Source organism: Neolamprologus multifasciatus, chromosome 10 (assembly GCF_963576455.1).
Source record: "Neolamprologus multifasciatus chromosome 10, fNeoMul1.2, whole genome shotgun sequence".
In the NCBI taxonomy this organism is placed as follows: domain Eukaryota; kingdom Metazoa; phylum Chordata; class Actinopteri; order Cichliformes; family Cichlidae; genus Neolamprologus; species Neolamprologus multifasciatus.
The window spans coordinates 31,031,347-31,051,515 of record NC_140448.1 but is presented as its reverse complement, the minus strand read 5'-3'; the positions used below and the strand labels follow the sequence as shown (position 1 = coordinate 31,051,515).

At 42.6% G+C, this 20,169-nt stretch overlaps 1 protein-coding gene across 4 annotated transcripts in view; it reads right to left on the bottom strand.

The window, feature by feature from the left end:
* LOC146510492 (rho GTPase-activating protein 7) overlaps positions 1-13,226 on the bottom strand; it is a 126,687-nt gene extending 113,461 nt beyond the window's left edge. The window contains exon 1 of one of the 4 annotated variants that reach the window (XM_085173710.1): positions 12,595-13,226. Coding sequence is in view for 2 of the 4 variants with exons in the window: in XM_085173708.1 (XP_085029834.1) it covers positions 765-885 (121 nt within the window). In the remaining 2 variants the exon portion in view is untranslated. Of the gene's footprint in view, positions 1-764; positions 2,009-12,594 lie in introns of those variants that run through there. The other 3 variants (XM_085173711.1, XM_085173708.1, XM_085173706.1) reach the window with 3 other exon arrangements.
* Positions 13,227-20,169: the final 6,943 nt, after the last annotated feature.

The following is a 20,169-nucleotide window of genomic DNA, read 5'->3' as shown; positions in this document are numbered from 1 at the left end:
GCTTTCTGATCACATCTCCCATCAAACTGGGTTCTGACTCACTTCAGCATCGCCTCTGTGAATGAAGAGTGTGTGAATCACAACTGCTTCAGAGATGCAGAGAATTTCCAGAAACATCTGCAGATGTCTCTGTTTTCACATGGTGATTCGTGGTGCTGCTGACTGTTTAATGACGATGTTGCTGAATTAAGCACAACTCTGCCTAAATAAAACAAAGCCTGGATGTTATGCTTCATTTAGCATCAGTGGAACTTAACTTACTGAACTTCTTCACCACACACTCTTCCACAGAGCTGAAACCATCGCCATCGCCTCCTGGGAGGCTCCTTTTATACCCACTCATTCTCCTGACTTGTTGCCAGTGAACTTCAGTGAAAAGCAGCAGGTTCCACCAGGTGTTTTATGCTTTTAAGCATGAAACTTTCACTCTTTTGTTGCTCCTAATCCAACTTTTTTGAAATACATTCCTTGCTTTGAATTCAAGATGAGCAGAAAAACAATGACATTGCTTATTTAAAACTTTGCGATTGGACTCTAGGGTTCAGTTGATTTGCAAACCACTGCATTTTGATTTAATTCACCTTCTGCACAGCATCTCAACTGGAAACAGACGAATGATTTTAACTATACCCCCCTTCCCTAACATCACTTTCCTTCACCATGCTGAGTTGCACAAAACGCTTTCACCAAAACACTTCTGCAACCTTGCATAAACCGCTTTTTTCCAGCTAAATAATCTTCACTCACATCGAATCCCAACTCACCCCACAGCCGCCTCTCCCTCACACCCCTCCAGAAGGCATCCCAAGCCTTGTTGGTGGAGTCTTTAACATGCTCGCTGAAAGATCTCCGCAGCTGAGATTTTACCGTCGTGTGCTGAGCCATATTCCACACGTTCGACAGTCACATATTCCCAGTGAGAAACCTGTGTTTCTGGACAGTTTCTAATCCACGCAGGCAGCGTTCACTCTGTCACGGCTCATGCGGAGGGTGTGCTTCACTTAAGAGTTCAGCAAAGTAAGGAAGGAGGAGGAGGAGGAGGAGGTAGAAGAGGAGGCAGGGGGGGCTGACACTTGATGCAAAAAGTCTGCATGCAATTTGTGAAACAGCACAGCCCTTTCCCTCCCTACAGCTCCACACTCAGAAAGTTAAGTGTGTGGGTACATCTATCTTTGTGAGAGCCAAATTCATAAAGTCAGGATGTTTGGGACGGACCAAACTTTGGGACGAGCCTTCAAAGGGAGTTTTGAGAGTTAAGAATTTGTTTATGGGGCAAGGGGATGTAATATGTCAGCGAAGATCCTCACAAAAATATCAGTGCAATTTTGAGTGTGTGTAGCTGAAAGATAAGCGAATGATTACAGAGTGTCCGTGTGTGCGAGGCAGAGCGAGAATGAGAAGTATTTATCTTTTGTGTGTGCGTGCTTGTGTCAGAAATTAAAGGATTTGGCCGGCCTGAAGAGAGGAAATGACATCTAACCTGGGTTAAAGGCATCAGCAGTGTAAACACGCACGCAAAAGGAAGCAGACACACTCGCATTATAAACACAAACACTTCCATGCACACTGCGAGACGCTGCACTGCCGCACACACTCTGAATATTTCATTATCGGGCCTCTTCGTGGTGGCAGCTTGGTCTCAGTTATGCAACTTTAAAGCTTTGAAGGGAGGCTGTTGTTTAAGGAACAGCTTTCAGAGACGAGGCCGACTTGGACTTGTTTGGAATGATGCAAGGATCGACTTGTCAGACTTTTCTCACATGAGCTTTGAGCAACTTTGATAGAATCAGGTTGGGTTTTTTTTTTTCAGTTGTTCATTTAGACACTACCGGTCTAAAGTTTTAGAAAGCCCCAATTTTTCCATTTTTTATTGGAAGTTGTGCAGTTTAATGTCTCGTTGCACTCTGAAATGAAACTATAGTACAAATAAGCAAATTTTAGTTAAAAAAGAAGTCATGGAATTAATTTATAGACCAATAGAAATACAATAGAAATCAAGTGTTCAGAAAGTTCTTCATACATCTGTTATGGTAAATGTCCTGTATTTGTATAGCGCTTTACTAGTCCCTAAGGACCCCAAAGCGCTTTACACATTCAGTCATCCACACATTCACACACTGGTGATGGCAGCTACATTGTAGCCACAGCCACCCTGGGGTGCACTGACAGAGGCGAGGCTGCCGGACACTGGCGCCAACGGGCCCTCTGACCACCACCAGTAGGCAACAGGTGAAGTGTCTTGCCCAAGGACACAACGACCGAGACTGTCCAAGCTGGGGCTCGAACCGGCAACCTTCTGATTACAAGGCGAACTCCCAACTCTTGAGCCACGATCGCCCCCATGTTTCCAAGCTCACCATCTTGTTCTTTTTTGCTGAGGTAGTTCTGGCATAGCTTGGACCTGTGGTTTGGGTCATTATCTTGCTGTAGGATGAACTCCTGACTAACTAGATCGTCAGATCTTGGAAACGAGGCAGAACCTTCGAAACGAGGTGGAGTCCAGCACCTACTGAAAACATGCCTAATTTTGTGCCATGGAAGTAGACATAGCTCTCACTTTGGTCACACAAACCGTATCAGTCATATCGATGACTATGGCACCCCAAACATCTGCAGATCCATAACCTGTAAGCCTTTGTGATGTCCAAACATTTTCAACTGGATGGTCAAACCCCAGTGAGACTTCCTTTCACTGCTGCTACTACTAAATGTCCTAGAATACTAGCTGAGCTAATGCAATGTGACAGGTCATGGACATGGACTTCTCATTACAGAGCTGGCAGATTAAAGACCAGTTATAGTCCGATCAGATTGTGTTGGACATGTGAGTTCTCACATGCACCTCCGTCAGGAAAGTCGTAGAAGAGTTCAAAGTTGCAGTGCAAGTGGAGAAACAGCTTCATATGAAGGATTTCTGGTGTCATTGTGATATTTGACCAACAGTTTGAGAAAATGACTCTTTAAGGAGTTATAAATGACTGAAAATTGAAATTGGACTTATGCGTTTGAATTGTTTTGCATGACTTGCTACTTGACTCTAACAAACCTAAGAGAGAATTTCATCTACGCGATGAATCACAGTAGTCAACTTAAGCCACATTATACTGTAAGGACATGACTATAACGTCACAGAAAGAGACCCAATGAGGGGACATACAAGAGACAATAGAAAAGGATGCAGCAAAAACAAGAAGTAGGAAGATAAGATGCATCATGGCGATCTATCCTTGAATAGCTTAAAAGTCAACTTGGACTTGTGCTGAAAGAATTTAGTCTAGACTTTGCGAGTTAAGTCACTCTTGGCTTGAATAAGTGTTAAATAACATAAAACATAACACAAATGACTAGACTGGTCTCAAACAACCCAACACTTCTCTTGGAGCAGTGAAATATAGAGTAGAGTTGTGAAATATTGTGTTTTTCATAAAGTCCTGAGATGAATGAATAATAGTTCAGTAGGATTCAAATAAAATGTTTTGCTGAGGAAGAAAATCTCAGCTTTAAGGAACCACCCAGCCTTCAACAAACACGCCTCATCATCATTACCCTCGTCATCTTCAGCAGTAAAAACACACTTCCTCTCTCGGGAAAGTTAAATAAACTGAGCAGAAGAAGATAAAAACTTGGGGAAATGCTAAATTGGAGAATGAAAAAGCTTATATGGCTCCTCACTATCTGACTATCAGGTCAGGTTTTTGTGCTCTTTGATCAAGTCTGCTGAGATTTAGGCCACAAGGGCTATTTAAAGACATGGTAAACAGACTGCAGTTATATGGCACTTTTCTAGTCTCATCAACCACATAAAGGGCCATACATTTCTCCTAATGCTGAAATAATCTTATGAGCTGCAGTTTCATAATCCTAACAGATTCCCATGTTTTGCCTTCATAACAGTGACTGAATTTTTTGGATAGTACAGACAAGCGTAAGAGCGAAGGTTAAAACCAGCTGGAGAGACAAAAACATCTCTCTATGTTCTCTTCTCTTGTCAGTTTGCCTGTGAAATGTGGAAACTCGAGGCAGAGCTTCAAAGACGAAGGTGCAGATTCCTAATTAAGCCATTTTGCACATATGGTCGCTTCTGCAAACCTATGGATGAGATAAAGGTGATAATGCCCATTAGAATGCACTTTTATAGGACCAGCAACCGTACTGGGTCACCAGAGAGCTCTGTAGTGTGTTTGTCACCCAAATGCACAGGTAGAGCCTCAAGTAGCTCTTAAGTAGAGCTCCAATGTCTTACGTAAGGACAGCTGGACACTAGAGGTGGGAATCACCACACATCCCACGATACGATATTATCACAATACTTAATGCACGATACGATATTATTTTAATTTTTAAAATTTTTTAAAATATTTTGCGATATTCAGATTCTGTACATAAAGGTAAACTTTATCAATATTCATTTTCTCTAATATCAAAGTCTCACACTCAGTCTTTCTCTCATTTCAGTTTGATTGTTGACAAACTGAACGGTTTGTATTACAGTCTAGTCCAACTTAACTGAATCAACCATCTGGTACAATTATAGCTATTCTGAACTATGCAGTTTATGAAAACTATGCAGCCCCTTCAGCAACTGAAGACTTTGAAAGTAAATTAAAACAAAATATAATTTTACATTAAATAAAAAAGTTTTAAACTTAATTAAAATAAAACATGTCTTAAATTAAAATAAGTAAACTGTCACATTTGGACAGTGAAGGAATGTCAGGATTCTTGCTCAGAAAAAGGATCAACATGCTCTGAAGTCAGAGCACAAAAACCTTTTTGTAACAAAATATCGATTTCTGCTGTCCCTGTATCGATACATTATTAGCAAACAAAATATCACCATGCTACACAGTATCGATTTTTTCCCCACCCCTACTGGACACCTGGACCTACATGTTCACTAAACAGCCTCAGCCTGTCCATCCAAGGATGTAAAGCTTGATGTTTTCCTCAGCTGATGGATTTTCTTCACATGATGAACAACCTGTCCTTGGATGTCGACCACCTCCAGCCTCCCTGCACTGTGGCAGCCCAGCAGGTCACAAATGTCTGACCTGAACAGCTTCAGATGGCTGTGAACATGTTGCTCACTTATTTAGGGGAAACTTTTTAAAAGCTCTAATAATAAAACACTTGAATTTTTTTTGTTCTTGCAATATAATTATTATTTATTGTGGCGTAAGAGACTAAAATAGCTGCAGATTAGAAACACATGCTATCATTTTAAATTGTAACTATGATGCTTTTTTAAAACCAGACAGTAAATTGTCAATTTGTTGCTTTGATGCTGATTTTGTTTAATTGCCCCCCTTCACTGCCTCCTACCACCCGTTGGCCTCTCCACCTCATTTAACTTTGCTCCTTTACTCAGTTGTCAGGTTGACGATGGTGGAGAAGCTGTTATCAGCTGCTTTCATCGACACATTCGTACCGCAGCGGAGCAGTTTTGATCCAGCTCTCCCTCTGGTCACCTGAGAGCTCATTTTGGCCAGTTTTGTTTTCCTTCCTGGCTCCGTCATTATGGGAATTTACATTACTGGCCTCCAATCTGAAGGACAAGAGAAGGGAAATGCTCATGTGTGGTCTGTGAAGGGATTTAATAAAACATTGAAGTAGTTTTCAGAAAGAAACAGCTCATCTGACTGATATCTCAGCTGTGTTGATTCAAATATACCAAAATGAGTATTGACTGCTGCCCCAGTCATTATTGTGGTGCCTTTTTTGCTATTAGCTGCTCTATTTGGGCACATCTGAATAACCTGAGCTTTTTTTCCGTTTGCCTTCGGCGCTCCTGGATGTATGGGCTCTACAGTGGACACAGAGGCAGCCCAGCTACATGGACATAACATCTTCTCATCTGGAGAGGAAGGTTTCCACGAAACTGAGATTAGAACTTCAGAACTGGGTGATATCCGATCCATCCACAGCAATGTCAGCAGCCATCCCCTGGCTACCTCCTCCAGTTCATCCAGACGCTCTCCAAGTTGTTCCCAAGCCAGCTGAAAGATGTAATCCTTCCAGTGTGACTTGGGTCTGCTGCCGGGCCTCAGAAACATCTCACCCGGGAGGCTTCTGAGAGTCATCCTAACCCTTAACCACCTCAGCTGCCTCCTCTCAATGTGAGTAGTTGGTCAAATCTGAGCCTCTTCCGAATGATTGAGCTCCTCACCTTTGCTCTGAGGGAAAGGTCATTTCCACTGTAAGTATCTGCCATCTCATTCTTTTGGTCACTTTGCAGACCTCCTGGCAACAGACGAGGGTAAAAGCACAGATCAGTCGGTAAATCGGCAGCTGACTTTCATGCTCAGCTCTGTCTTCATCATACAGACTCTCCATCACTGCAGCGGGTCCTGTTTTCATTTATGACCTTACTAACAAATACCTGATTTGTTTGTAGGATCATATTTATATTCACATTTTTATTCTCTGATGTATTTATTTGTTATTATTTTTAAAAGAAATGTTTAAGTCGAGCCTCAAATGATCTTAAAAGAAAGAAAGAAATTCCACGTTTTTACTCACAGCAAGAATCGCAGCTTATTGATTTAACACTGGAATCAAATCATAACTTTGATTGTAGTAACTGTTAGGGGTGGGGGAAAAAATTGATACTGTGTAGCATCGTGATATTTTGTTTGCTAATAATGTATCGATACAGGGACAGCAGAAATCGATATTTTGTTACAAAAAGGTTTTTGTGCTCTGACTTCAGAGCATGTTGATCCTTTTTCTGAGCAAGAATCCTGACATTCCTTCACTGTCCAAATGTGTATTTGCTTTTTTTTTGGCAGCAATAAACATGTTTTATTTTAATTAAGTTTAAAACTTTTTTATTTAATGTAAAATTATATTTTGTTTTAATTTACTTTCAAAGTCTTCAGTTGCTGAAGGGGCTGCATAGTTTTCATAAACTGCATAGTTCAGAATAGCTATAATTGTACCAGATGGTTGATTCAGTTAAGTTGGACTAGACTGTAATACAAACCGTTCAGTTTGTCAACAATCAAACTGAAATGAGAGAAAGACTGAGTGTGAGACTTTGATATTAGATAAAATGAATATTGATAAAGTTTACCTTTATGTACAGAATCTGAATATCGTAAAATATTTTTAAAAATTCCAATAATATCGTATCGTGGGATGTATGGTGATTCCCACGTCTAGTAACTGTAGTGTTGGTGGTGCCTGTTATCATTGTAAGTGTTTTAATCTGGCTTTCCTTTGACCCACTGCCCAGTTGTTGTGTGTGTTTGTTTCCTTAACTTTGTGCATTTCTCCTTAGGTTTATTATTCCTTCACAAACTCCTTCGTCATGCACCCCTTACGTAAATCACCCTCTTCCATGATCAGCAGATTCTCCGGCACTGAGCATCCTTTGTGTTTTATTGTGCCGGATGACTTTTTTAAAAAAAGTCTGTAAGTCTATTTTGTGCATTTACATAATTACAGTGGCTGTGAGGGGAACAAAGCGCCGTGTTTGCGTCTGCAAGTTTCCAAAGTTACGAAACACTGAACTTGACTTGAACTTGACCGCGACAAAGACTTCCTCTGAAGTTTCGTTGCCTTCTAATTTAGTCCGAGAGGATGAAATTTCCACGTTCGAAAATGAGGATTTCCTCGAGCTCCGTCATTAGTCACCCAGCACCTGAAGTCTTGGCGTAAAGTATCTGTCAGCATGAAAGTCAGCACTTCAGCTCGCTCCAACACCTGCAGCTTTGAAACACTGAGCTCGAATATCAAAGCGGAGCTCTTTCCCTCATTATTCTCCTGCTTTTGTTTCCACAGCCTTTACCCTCAAGTGTTTGAGAACAAAGCCCTGAGAATATCAGCACAACCCAAAGCTCGATCAATTCACTGCAGCATTATGCAGAGTAAAAAAAATTACATTCAGTGTCACCATTACTGCACGCCTTCAATCCTGTCCAAGAGCTTCTCAGACAGCTATTATAATATTTGTGATAGGAAGCAGCTCCTGCCTCCTCCACCCTCCCTCCTCTTCCTCTGCTGGGAGTGTGATGGGAGACATCTTCTGGCACATTTGTTTACCCTTCAAACAAGACCTAAATTAGTTGCATTCCCAGCAGTTTTCCAAAAGCAGGTAATTAAATAGCACTCAGCTGCACACTGCGCCACTACAAATCTGAGCTCCCCTCACCGCCGATCAGAGGGAAACGCCAAGCAGACGAAGAAGCGAGGCGCAGCCTTACTAGTGACAGAGCACATCCGTTTGCATTTGCATGCGTCCCGCTAATGCACTCATCAAGAGTGACTCACCAGCGCGAGAGAGCAGGTGGGAGTTTGGCTCGGCGACGCCGTGACGGGCCGCGGGATTCGGCTCTGTCGTTTCCGAGACGATGTGCAAAATCAAAGCGACACCAATAAATGTGACAAAACACACAAAGGTTGAAGGCGGCAAAGCAGACGATTTGTCTTGTTTTAAAGCAGCCCGTTCAGTGCAAATGAAATCTGCTCTTTCAGGTTGTTGTGACACTAATGCAGTGATCATTCCAAGTTAGAGTCTGCGTATTTATTCTCGTCGTGATTACACTGCGGTGAAAAAGTTTTTATGCATATTTGTCACACTCGGATGTTTCAGATCATCAAACACATTTTTGTCTTTAATCTGTTTATCTTTGTTTAAAGTGCAGTTTTTAAATCATTTATCCAAACCTATACTTGGTCCCATGTGGAAAGCTGAATTTCATTTCTGTAGCCACACCCGACCCGATTACTGCCAGACCTGCTGACTCTGAAATCACTTATCTACTCAAAAAACACATAATGTCACAAACTGAAGAAACACAGCTGAGAAACAAAGTCATCGACATCTATCAGAAAGGAAAGGGTTACAGAGTCACTTCTAAAGCTTTGGCACTTTTCCACACATGGAGGAAACTTGGAACAGTTGTGAACCTTCCCAGTTGTAGCCTTCCTACCAAAGTTACTACAAGGGTGCATCAACGACTCATCGAGGAGTCACAAAAGAATCCAGAAGAACATCTAAAGAACCGCAGGCCTCACTTGCTTCAGTTAAGGTCAGAGTTCATGATTCAACAGTAAGACAGAGACGGGGAAAATATGACATGATGCTACCAAAAAGAACCCAAAGTCCGTCTCACATGTTCCAAAAACGTCTCGATGGTCCAGGCGACTCTCCCTGGATACAGTCCAAAGACATGCAATTAGTGAGGTTAGGTTAATTGGTGATGCTAAATTGCTCATAGGTGTGAATGGTTGTCTGTCTCTCTGTGTTAGGCATCAGATCCATCTTCTATAGCAGGGGTGTTGAACTCCAGGCCTCGAGGGCCGGTGTCCTGCAAGTTTTAGACACCCTGGGTCAAAACACCTGAATCAAATGATTAATTCATTACCAGCCTCTGGAGAACTTCAAGACATGCTGAGGTCATTTAGACATTTAACCCTTTAAAGCCGGTCAGAGCAGCACGCTCTGTTTTGCGTAACTATTTTTAAATCCCGGTAGCTCTGCAACCACGTGAGCTAGCGCAATAATTTTTTTTGCATATGAAACCGGAGGAGTTGTACTTACATCTTATGCCATCAGCTTGTCCTCGGTCACAGTTTCCTTCCACATATAGTTTTGCAAAAACTGCATAAAAAGCACTTGCAGCAACAAAAACATAATATTCCAGAAACACGCTTTGCCGATCCGATCAGCTGTTCGTAACACTTCCTACGTTGGAATAGACATCAGCGCGAACTTTTGCATGTCCGCCATGACCTGCCCGAAACCGGAAGTGACGTCATTTTCGCGGAAATGTAGTTTTTTTACCATCAAGGCCTCATGAGCCTATACTGGTGTTTTTAAAAGTTATCTTTGACTTTATGACTTTCTGTGTGGTTTCTGGGATGCTTAGGACTCATATTGCACTGCTGGAAATAGTTTATTTTGATGCATATGCTGCTTTTTTGCAAATTTGCATTATAATATTTATTTTCGTTTTTCCTGCAGTGTATAAAAATTGGTGTATTTCAAAAATAAAACTATGAAGACACTTAAAATAAATTTCCTGTGGTGGGAAACTATTTTTTGCAACTTTTTTGTATTTACAGTTTTGAGGGATAAGCCTCTTAAATTTCTCTAACTAGAAATATATGTTAAAAAAACAAAAACGATTTTTAAAATTTTTGTAGTTTATTGCACTTTTTTGCAATTTATGTAATTACTATGCACTTAATGCAAACATATTATTAAAATCTGGGCTATAATGGTTGTATTGATGTATAGCAACTTGAAATGCTCCCAAAAATGGCTCCACAGCATGTAAAAATATAATATAAGCTCTGGCGGACTTGGTTCTATGGTAGGTCTTAAAGGGTTAAATCAGCTGTGTTGGATCAAGGACACATCTTAAACCCGCAGGACACCGGCCCTCGAGGCCTGGAGTTCGACACCTGTGTTCTATAGAGTGAGAGGTGACCCTGACATGGATAGGCAGAAGAGAATGGATGACGAGATCCTGATGATCTCCAAGACTTTTGGGAAAATATTTTGTGGACAAAATCTGAATGTTTTGGCAGGTTTGAGTTTTGTTACATTTGATGTAAAACTAAAAGTGTTTCACAAAAACAACGTCATGGCAACAGTCAGACATGGTGGTGGCAGTGTGATGGTCTGGGCTGCTTTGCTGCTTCATCACCTGAACGACTGGACTTGATGGAAGCATGAATTCTGCTCCGTACCAGAATATCCTGAAGGATAATGTCCGTCCATCAGTTCATGCCTGAAGCTCAGGAGCACTTCGGTTATGCAGCAGGACAATAATCCAAAACAAGCCATCAAGTTCACCTCTGAATGATCATCAACATTATTTTTAGTGGTGTAGTCAAAGTCTGGACTTTAATCAGACTGAGATGCTTTGGCGTGACCCGTTCATGCTCTAAAAACTCGCCAGTGTGGCTGAATTAAAACAATTCTGGAAAGACCAAAATCCTCCACAGTGATATGAAAGACTCACTGTGACTCATCTTACTGCCAAAGGTGGCGCAAACAGCTATTAGTCCACACTGTTAAAAACTGGATTTTATCTTTCCCCAGTGCTACATTTTGTTTGATAATCTGAAGCTGCAGACCCAACCAGCCCCGACAGAACCCAGCAGGCCAAAGACTTCAAGGCCCCGACTGAAAGCAAGTGAAAAAGGAATCCCAAGAAAAACAGCTTCAGAGACTCTGCACAACTATTGCTCAAGACAACCTTAAAAATTGCTAGAAGATAAGAAAGCAGCAGACAGGCTGAGAGACTCATAAGGTTATATTTTAGTAATTGTTGAACATTCAGCTGTTTGTGTTTCACTTTTCCTGCACACAAACTTTTAATAAAACGATTCAGAAAACGTAAAAACCGGTGATTAAAAAAAAACAAATCACCAGCAGTGTTGGGAAGGTTACTTTTAAAATGTATACCATTACAGAATACAGAATACATGCCCCAAAATGTATTCTGTAACGTATTCCGTTACGTTACCCAGTGAGAGTAACGTATTCTGAATACTTTGGATTACTTAATATATTATCATGCTGTTTACAACTACATGAATGTACTATTGCTGTGATTTATTACTGTTACTGAAGGTCCGCGGCTCCGAACTGTAGTAAAGGGACCTCTGGCTAATACGGTGGGTTCTGTGTCGGCTCGTAGCCGAAAACTAGCTTTAATTTGTTGTCTGGGTCAACTTTGCTAGCAGAGACAGAGAGAGGCGTTGAAAGGCTGCTCCAACAGAACTTATTGTTTTTGGAGGAAAACACGAACACGGTGTACAGTCGAGTCTTAATAGCTTACTTACAACTGGGCTCGTCAGGCTCTCTTCTTGGCTGCAGTGGTTATTATTATATTTACATGCTTCCAGCTCCCGTTTTTGCTCGATGACAGCTCGTACTTTTCCTTTTTCTCCCTCCCTCGCTCACAGACACATAACGTGTATGGCAGTCCATTCTCCCTGCAGCACGGACTACACTGCCCATGATGCTACATTCTTTAGAGCTATACCTGTAGCATTCTGCCTATTAGCTTAGCACAACAACAAAAAGGCCTCTCTCACCCAGGAAACACGCAGAGAGAGAGCGTCACCCTGTAACCATGGCAACGCTGCCGCCTGGAACAACAGAACGTAGCTGTCAAACAAAACCCAAACAGTCCTGACCCGCCACAATATGAAACAGGGAAGTACCGCCGTGTAATCCATTTATTTCAACAAAGTAACTGTATTCTAAATACCACCTTTTTAAACGGTAACTGTAACGGAATACAGTTACTCATATTTTGTATTTTAAATACCTAACGGCGGTACATGTATTCCGTTACTCCCCAACACTGATCACCAGAAAGTCAGAATTAAAGTGCGGATGCTGGAAGTTTCCTGTATGCTCCTCTAACTCTCCAACAGAAACTGCTCGTACTCAGAGAAATGTTGACTCCCAGGAGGAACTGAAGCATCCACACACTGGGACTCTCAGCTACAGCAAGTTCAGGATTTACTGCTTAAACCAAAGCATCAGTACTTCCAGTGCATCAAGCATCCCCCAGCTAAAGCACAGTGTAAAATCCACACACTCAGGCGTCCAAAGTATCATTAACTCACCCCCCTTGTTGAGCTTCCCCTCGCTGCTCTCGGCCCACAATATCTCTGATTGTCAAGAGGACTGAAAGCCCGTCTCCTCTGCTCACCTCTCCTCCAGTTTTCGCCTCTGGGCACAGACTGTATTGTTGAGTCTGGTCCTCTTTTTTCCTCTGCTGCTGCTGTTCCTGCACAAGCTTGTCACTCATCTTGATGAGCTGTCTGCCTCAGAGCAGCACTCGGGCCTCTGGCTGCAGCAAACAGCATCAGTAAACTCTCGGCAGGAGCCCGAGCAGCGAGTGCAGCTCACATCTTCTGCTCCGTATTGAACTTTTCCTGTCAGTTACACGCTTTTGTTGGGTTTCGTCATCTCTCCGCTGTTGTTGCCCTCTGACCTCACCTCATTAACAGCAGTCTGGCACAGTGCTGTCCTCTGGTGGTCAGGGGTGCCCAAAATTAGCTCTTGTTTTACCAGGCTGAGGACTTTCTCTTCTCATCACAAGTAATCCATGCAGTTGTTTAATCAAGGCTTGATGATCAGAATAGGTTCTGCTTTCTCCTTCTTCTTTATGTGGCTTTCAGAATTGATTTTAAGGTTTGTTTCTAAGTCACTAGTTGTGTCCCAAAACGTCGGCTGCATCCTCCGGAGGCCGCATTTCAAGGCCGATTACGTCACAGCCAGGCGACGAAGGCTGTCCCAATTCGTCGACTGGCTGTGACGTGCGGCCGACAAATGCGTCCTTCATTTCCCCCGAATTTGAAGGATGGGTTGTCACTGGTCGTGTCCAAATTCATGGGCTGCTTCCTCCTGAGGCCGCATTTGTAGACCGATTACGTCACAGCGACGCGCCGAAGGCTGTCCAAATTCGTAGACTCCTCCGAATGCAGCAGACAAATGCGTCCTCCTTTTCCCCGAATTTGAAGGATGGGTCGGGTGTGTCCTTCTTGGCCCACCATATCCCAGAATTCATAGCGCGGCCCAGCCAAGCTCCAGTTTCCGGCAATGGCGGCCGCTACTAAGTTTTAAAATTACTCTTATTAATCTTTCTGGGCCACAAAATAAACTTTAAACATATTTTCAGGCGAGAATGTGGGTGTGTAAACATCAAATATCTGCTCGGTTTGTCAAAATATGACATATTTGCAAAAGTGCTTCGACGTTGTCGGTGACGTCTGTCACCCCACCAGCTCCATAGCTTGCCGGCCCAGAATTCATTGGACATAACTTCATTGCACATTCACATAACGATGGCGGCACAAAAAGATACACCGGGAGACGAATACACTTTTAAATGTAAGTATATGAAAATCTGGTGGTACAAAAGTTACATTTTATAGCGGTTATGTTGTTAGGGTTGTGAATTTGCATAGACTTGTAATATTTATTTAAACAATCTTCATAAAAAGTGTCCGTAAACTAGCTTGTATGGTGGGTCCCGCGGTTTTTCATTGGCGCTTACATTTTTCCCAATCAACTTTTTTGTGATATGTTTAAAGGGACCAAAGAGCGAACGGCAAACTTCATCAAAACTAGAGGAGAAAATGATCACCTCTTCACCGGGGTAAAAAATTCAGCAACTGTGGGATGGAGGTACACGAATAAATCAATTTACACATCATATTCATCTGAGTACGGTTTCAATAACCCTCATTCTGTACAGAACCTGTGATGTCCAGACGATATTCCTCTTGTGTTCTGCTGTGAAAACTTTTGGATTTAGGGATTATTATAGTTGTTATGGTTTTCTCTCTTCTCTTATTTTTTTGTGTGCGATCAGGACTATTCTCGAGAAGATGGGCCTGCAAGGGAAAGTCACCCCCTTGCAGGCCAAAAAGAAGTGGGATAACTTAAAGAAAAGATACAAAGTATGTGTGCTGTCAAGAAGATAATTTTTAAGAATGAAATTTAATAAATGTACATTTACTAAAAGTTGTATTGTTTATATTTGTCTGTCATTTCTGATTTCCTCTGCCTTTAGGATTGCAAGTGTCCAGGGTCAGGTGAGGGAGTCAGTGGGAAGCCCACTGCTGCTACTTGGCCCTGGTTTGGCCTCATGGATGAGGTGATGGGACAGAGGCCTTCCATTAGGCCCCCTGTCCTTATTTCCTCTCTCCCTGAGGACACTCCAGGGCCAAGTACAGCAGTGGGTAACCAAAGCGAGATGGAAGAGGAGACAGATGAGGAACGAGGTCAGCCAGCAACAACGGGAAGGAAGAGGAGAAGGGAAAGAGGGGATGAGCTCCTTGAGCTCATCAAAGAGGACATGCAGTACCAAAGGGAGGCTGAGGAGAGGAGAGAACAGGAGAGCAGGGACAGGATGGACAGACTTTTTTCCATACTAGAAAAATTAGTTCCTAAATAACTTAAAAATATATTCAGATAATGTTCTTACTTTGTTCTATTTGTTATGTCATACTAAAAGTTTTTGATTAATGAAAATTAGTCCCCAAATTGGTTGTGCCTTCAGATATTCTTTTTTTTTTAAATACATTTCTTACCTTTTTCTGTGTTATTTTAAGTTTTTCATTATGAATAAATTGATGAAAACAGATTTCACTGAACTCATTTTATTTACAGTTTTTAACATGTATGAACATAAACTTTGAAGAGTTTTAAATGGACATTTAAAGGTAAATAACAATAAAACAAGAATATTTCTAAAACATGAATTTTAGTCAGAGAAGGAAAAATATATACAAATATTTACAAATTTTCACACAGGATTAACCAAAGTGACCTGTTCCTGGACCGTTTTTAAAAAAATATATACTTTGAAAGATCACACAAACAGAAAATCTCTGGCAGTGTTGCTGGATTTGCCGAAAGAAGATCAGACATGGATGGGGTGCTGCAACTGTGACCCGCGGTTTGTCTTTTCTGGTCAGAAAGTGGAGAATCGCACAGGGTGGTCTGCAAAGAGTTGTAGGATGCTTCCTCCCTCTGTCCACTGCATCGTCCATCCACAGGTTTGCAGGGCTGACTCAATCGACGGCTGCCACACCACTAAGAGGTTTTTCAGAAATATGCAAACCAGAGAAAGTGGATTCACTACTAGTATAATACATGTGACTCTGTAGCAGACAACAGTTTGAAAAAGTGGTATTAAAAAAGATGCTTAGATAAATGTTTACTTGCCTGTTAACAGTAGTCATGGTCTGGTGGTACCTCCTCCAGGGCAGACACCTCGGCAGACAGCTGGTCCCGCCACAGAGCACCACTGACTGCCTCCAATCCAGCCTCCCCCTCATCATCCTCTGCTCCATCTTCCTCAGGTTCATCCTCAGGAGCCACAATGTCGCCAGCACTGAGGCAAATGTTGTGGAGGATGGCACATGCTGTTACTACCTGTAGTGATATACATATACACATTATTCTTTCATACACACATATATATATATATACACAATTAATTTGACATTGGGTGGTCACTTACATGAGGTACAAAGGTGTGGTGCACCTCCAGCGCTTGCAGGAAGATGGCCCTGAACCTGTTCTTCATCATCCCAAAAGCACGCTCTATTATGGAGCGTGCCCTGGAATGATGGCTGTTAAAGCGCTGGGCTCCCACACCTTGGCCTGGCCTCTTGTAGGGTGTGATGAGGGGGAGTGGACGCTGGAGGCATGGGTACCCTCCATCTGCGAGGATGAAATGCCCTGGAGGAGGGTAGACTGACTGTCTGTAGAGTGGGCTGTGGCGGAGCACCCTGGAATCATGCACCGACCCAGGCCAGCCCACGTACGTGTCGATGAAGCGGCCCCGATGGTCACAAACCGCCTGCAAGATGATTGATGGAAACAGCTTTCTGTTCCTATAGCACTGACCATCAGGGCCACTTGGACACTTGATGCGTATGTGGCAGCCGTCGATTGCACCCACCGCTTTCATAAAGGCTCTGTGGCGTGCCAGCCCTGCAAACCCACGGGACACTACCTCCAGGTCCTCTGGGGTTGTTGGGAGGTGGATGACCTGGTAGCGAATGGCCAACACCTCTTTCGTGACTCTGTGGACGATGTAGTGGACAGTAGAACGCGGCATCCCAAACACTCTTGAGACCACCCTGTAGGATGCTCCACTTGCCAACCAGAAAAGAAACACTAGGATCTCAATTGTGGCACCCCATCCATGCCGCCGATCCTGGTTCAGGAGATTTAACAACACTGCCAGAGACTCCCTGCTTAGCCGAAAATCAGGCCTTGGATCCTCCTGGCTAAAAAAACGGTCCAGGACTGGTACACTTTGGTTAATCCTGCAGTACAACGGCCTTGTCTGGTTAAGGAAAAGGTGGAGAACAGCATAAACAGTTTTAATAGAAAGGTATGACTTCATTTATTTTATTACATCAAAGCATTATTCTGATTACTAAGCTTGAGTAAAATATACTAACACTGAGGAATAACATTTTATACATTTCATCTGTTTAGCTAAGCTTTTTTGTGAACTCAAAAATAACCCTATTTTCAGCTTTCTGACAATTTTACTGCAATTTTATGTACTAAAATAAGTAACAGATCATATAAATAATTGAAAATAAATGTAAACTTATAGAAGAACATTTTCTAAGAGATTTTGTTCATATATTTTGAATGACCGCCGTCATTCAGTCACTGAAATTATCCATAAAACTAGCTAAGTAATTCCTAAATGCATCAAGATTAATAGTTTTACCTGGATATGATTTTCTCTGATGAGCCTGGAGTACAAAACATGCCGGCGATGACGACCGCGACACAGTTTTTTCAGCTCGTTGATAATTAAAAATGAACACAAAAAACGGAGACAGATTTCAGGGTCCATTTTCGATTTTCGCGCTGTGGCGCTGACAACCGGAAATACTCTGAATTAAGGGCGGGAGTAGATCCGAGAAGGCTAGACCGTCCAATTCCACAGCCGTTTACTTCCGGCCTACCCGACCTCCTGAGGAGCCGGCCCACGTAGACCGCGAAGGCCGGCTCCTCAGGAGGATGCAGCCCATGAATTTGGACACGACCACTGTCACTACCCGATCCGTACCGGAAACCCGATCGGTACCCCGCATGCGCAAATCTTACGTCACTTCCTCTCTTTGCCAACATTGCGACACTCAATATATTTGAATGATACGGTTAGCGCCCAGTTAGCTCCTAGCATTTCTCAACAGCTCTGCCTCCTTTTTGACTGCCCGGGATATTTAAACAATGGTTAATCCGTATACAAACAAATTCATGCTTTTCTCCTTAACAGAGAGCGTTCCCCGATTGAACAACAGCGCCGTAAAATAAGAAGAATGGCGCCTAATTACAGACTTAATAATATTGACTTAGCAATGTTTCACGTGAAGATTCAGCAGCCAGATGAAGTGTTTACTGACAATTAACAGTGATAGCGGACATCATCATCACTATTCCAATCAATCCTCTCCTCACAGACAAGCATAAACACACTCGATTATCACTAAATCAAATTTAACACACGTTTGTAATGACGCTAATTCAGTTTACAATAGGGTTCTTTCGCTCAGTCAACAGGTGGCGGTATCCTCGTACACTGGGGAGTACACTGCCATTAAACGAACAGAAGAAGAAGAAAACATCTGCACATGCGCGGTACGGATCGGGTAGACCCGATTTGTACGGTCCGACTTTGCACATGCGCAGTAAGGATCGGGGAGTCCTGATCCGTAACTATCTTTTTATTTTTCGTTTTTGTCTACATTGTACTGAAATGCTTCATTATTGCAAACATTTTAAGAGATACTTATTATTCTTAACATTTTAACAGATACTCTGACCCGTAACTATCGTAAAACGCTTCGACCGGAAGTAGACACCTTTCGCGCATGCGGGGTACCGATCGGGTTTCCGGTACGGATCGGGTAGTGACTGTCACTACCCGATCCGTACCGGAAACCCGATGGGCCGACATGGGTCGTTCGTGGCCCACCATATCCCAGAATTCATAGCGCGGCCCAGCCAAATTTCAGCTGCCAACAATGGCGTCCGCTACTAAGTTTTAAAATTAGTCCTATTAATCTTTCTGGGTCACAAAATAAACTTTTAACATATTTTCAGGCGAGAAAGTAGCTGTGTAAATTACAAATATCTGCTTGGTTTATCAAGAGATTGCATATTTGCAAAAGTGTGCCGACGTTTTCGGAGACGTCTGTTACCCACCAGCTCGATAGCAAGGGGGGGGGGGGGTTCAATGGTCAATCCAGCCGGCGAGAACACCGGACTCCCGGCTTCATCGTTTTCAGACCCCCGCTCTTTCGCTACTCAGGTTAAACATGATATATAAGTCACTCGGATAACTTAAAAATATAATTTCTTTTACCCTTTTTCGGTGTTTTATTTGTTCCGGAGTAAATCGGTTTGGCTGAGATCAAAGTTATTAGATTATTAGATTAAATAAAACTTCATTAATCCCCCGGGTGGGTTCCTCCGGGATTTTCACACAGCTGAATAAACGATTAAACAGAAGTGTGAGACGGTCGAGAATTTACGCCAGTGTCCTGTTATATTTTAGATAGTAAGGAGCAGACGGCCGAGTTTATTAAACTCCACCCACATAGCGGTGACACAAATCTGAAGGCTAGACCGCCCCATTTCACAGCCTCGCACTTCCGGCGTTCTCGGTCTTCGAAGGACCCGGCCCACATAGACCCGAAGGATGCAGCCGACGTTTTGGGACACAGCGACTAAACGGGTTAACACCACCTCACCTTTCTAATCATTAAGGTCAGCTGACCCGATGCTTCCAGTTGAACTGAGAAGCAGATTAAAGAGAAGAGATCAGGCCTTTAAATTAGGAGCTCGCTCACTCGACACTTCAAAACCTGTTTGAAAATCTAGTATTTTATTCTTGTAGTTGTGAATGTGCTCGTAAGTGGCTTGACTTGAACACTTGTGGCGAGCGGTATCACTCGTGGTCTTGTGGTGAAAGTGGAGATGGCATCTACTCCAGAGGAGCTTTATGGAAACTGGAATCAAACCAGGAGCTCACAGCTGAAGGTATTTGCACTCCTGGGATATGCACCTTAACCCCCAGAGAGAGTTTGTCTTTCTTTTTGTAAACTCTGGGAACATTTGGGTCTAATCTGGACTACATTTGGCTCAGTTTTGACACTGGCAGATGTTGTGCGGTCCAGATGTGGTCCAGTGGTTAGGGAAAATGTTAGACTGGAAGTTACAAACACGTGCCTCATATAGGGGCCTATAGTCAGATTAATTTTATGAATGAACTATAAATAAAGACATTTTCTGTAGTAAATATCAGAATGCTGCTGCTTCAGAAGTTAAAATGATTTTAGCCTGACCGTGCTGATAACGAAAAACTTGATGCCGACGATCGCTGTTTTGCCTTTTACATTTTTTTCAGTGGGGTAGAGAAAAATAGCTCTGCGGAGCATTTAAAATGAAGTGGAAACAGAGTGGGACAGAGAATAATGATGCCACGCTGTGAATCTGACCTTAAATTCGTGATGCGTGATGTGCCTCTGCAGACAAACTGAGGTCTGACGCTGCATAATGCAAAACACCTTCAGTGGTTGCTTTTTATTACCTGGAGATTTGCAGTTCCCCTCCTCCTCCTCCTCCTGCAGGGCACCGCCTCACATTCATAC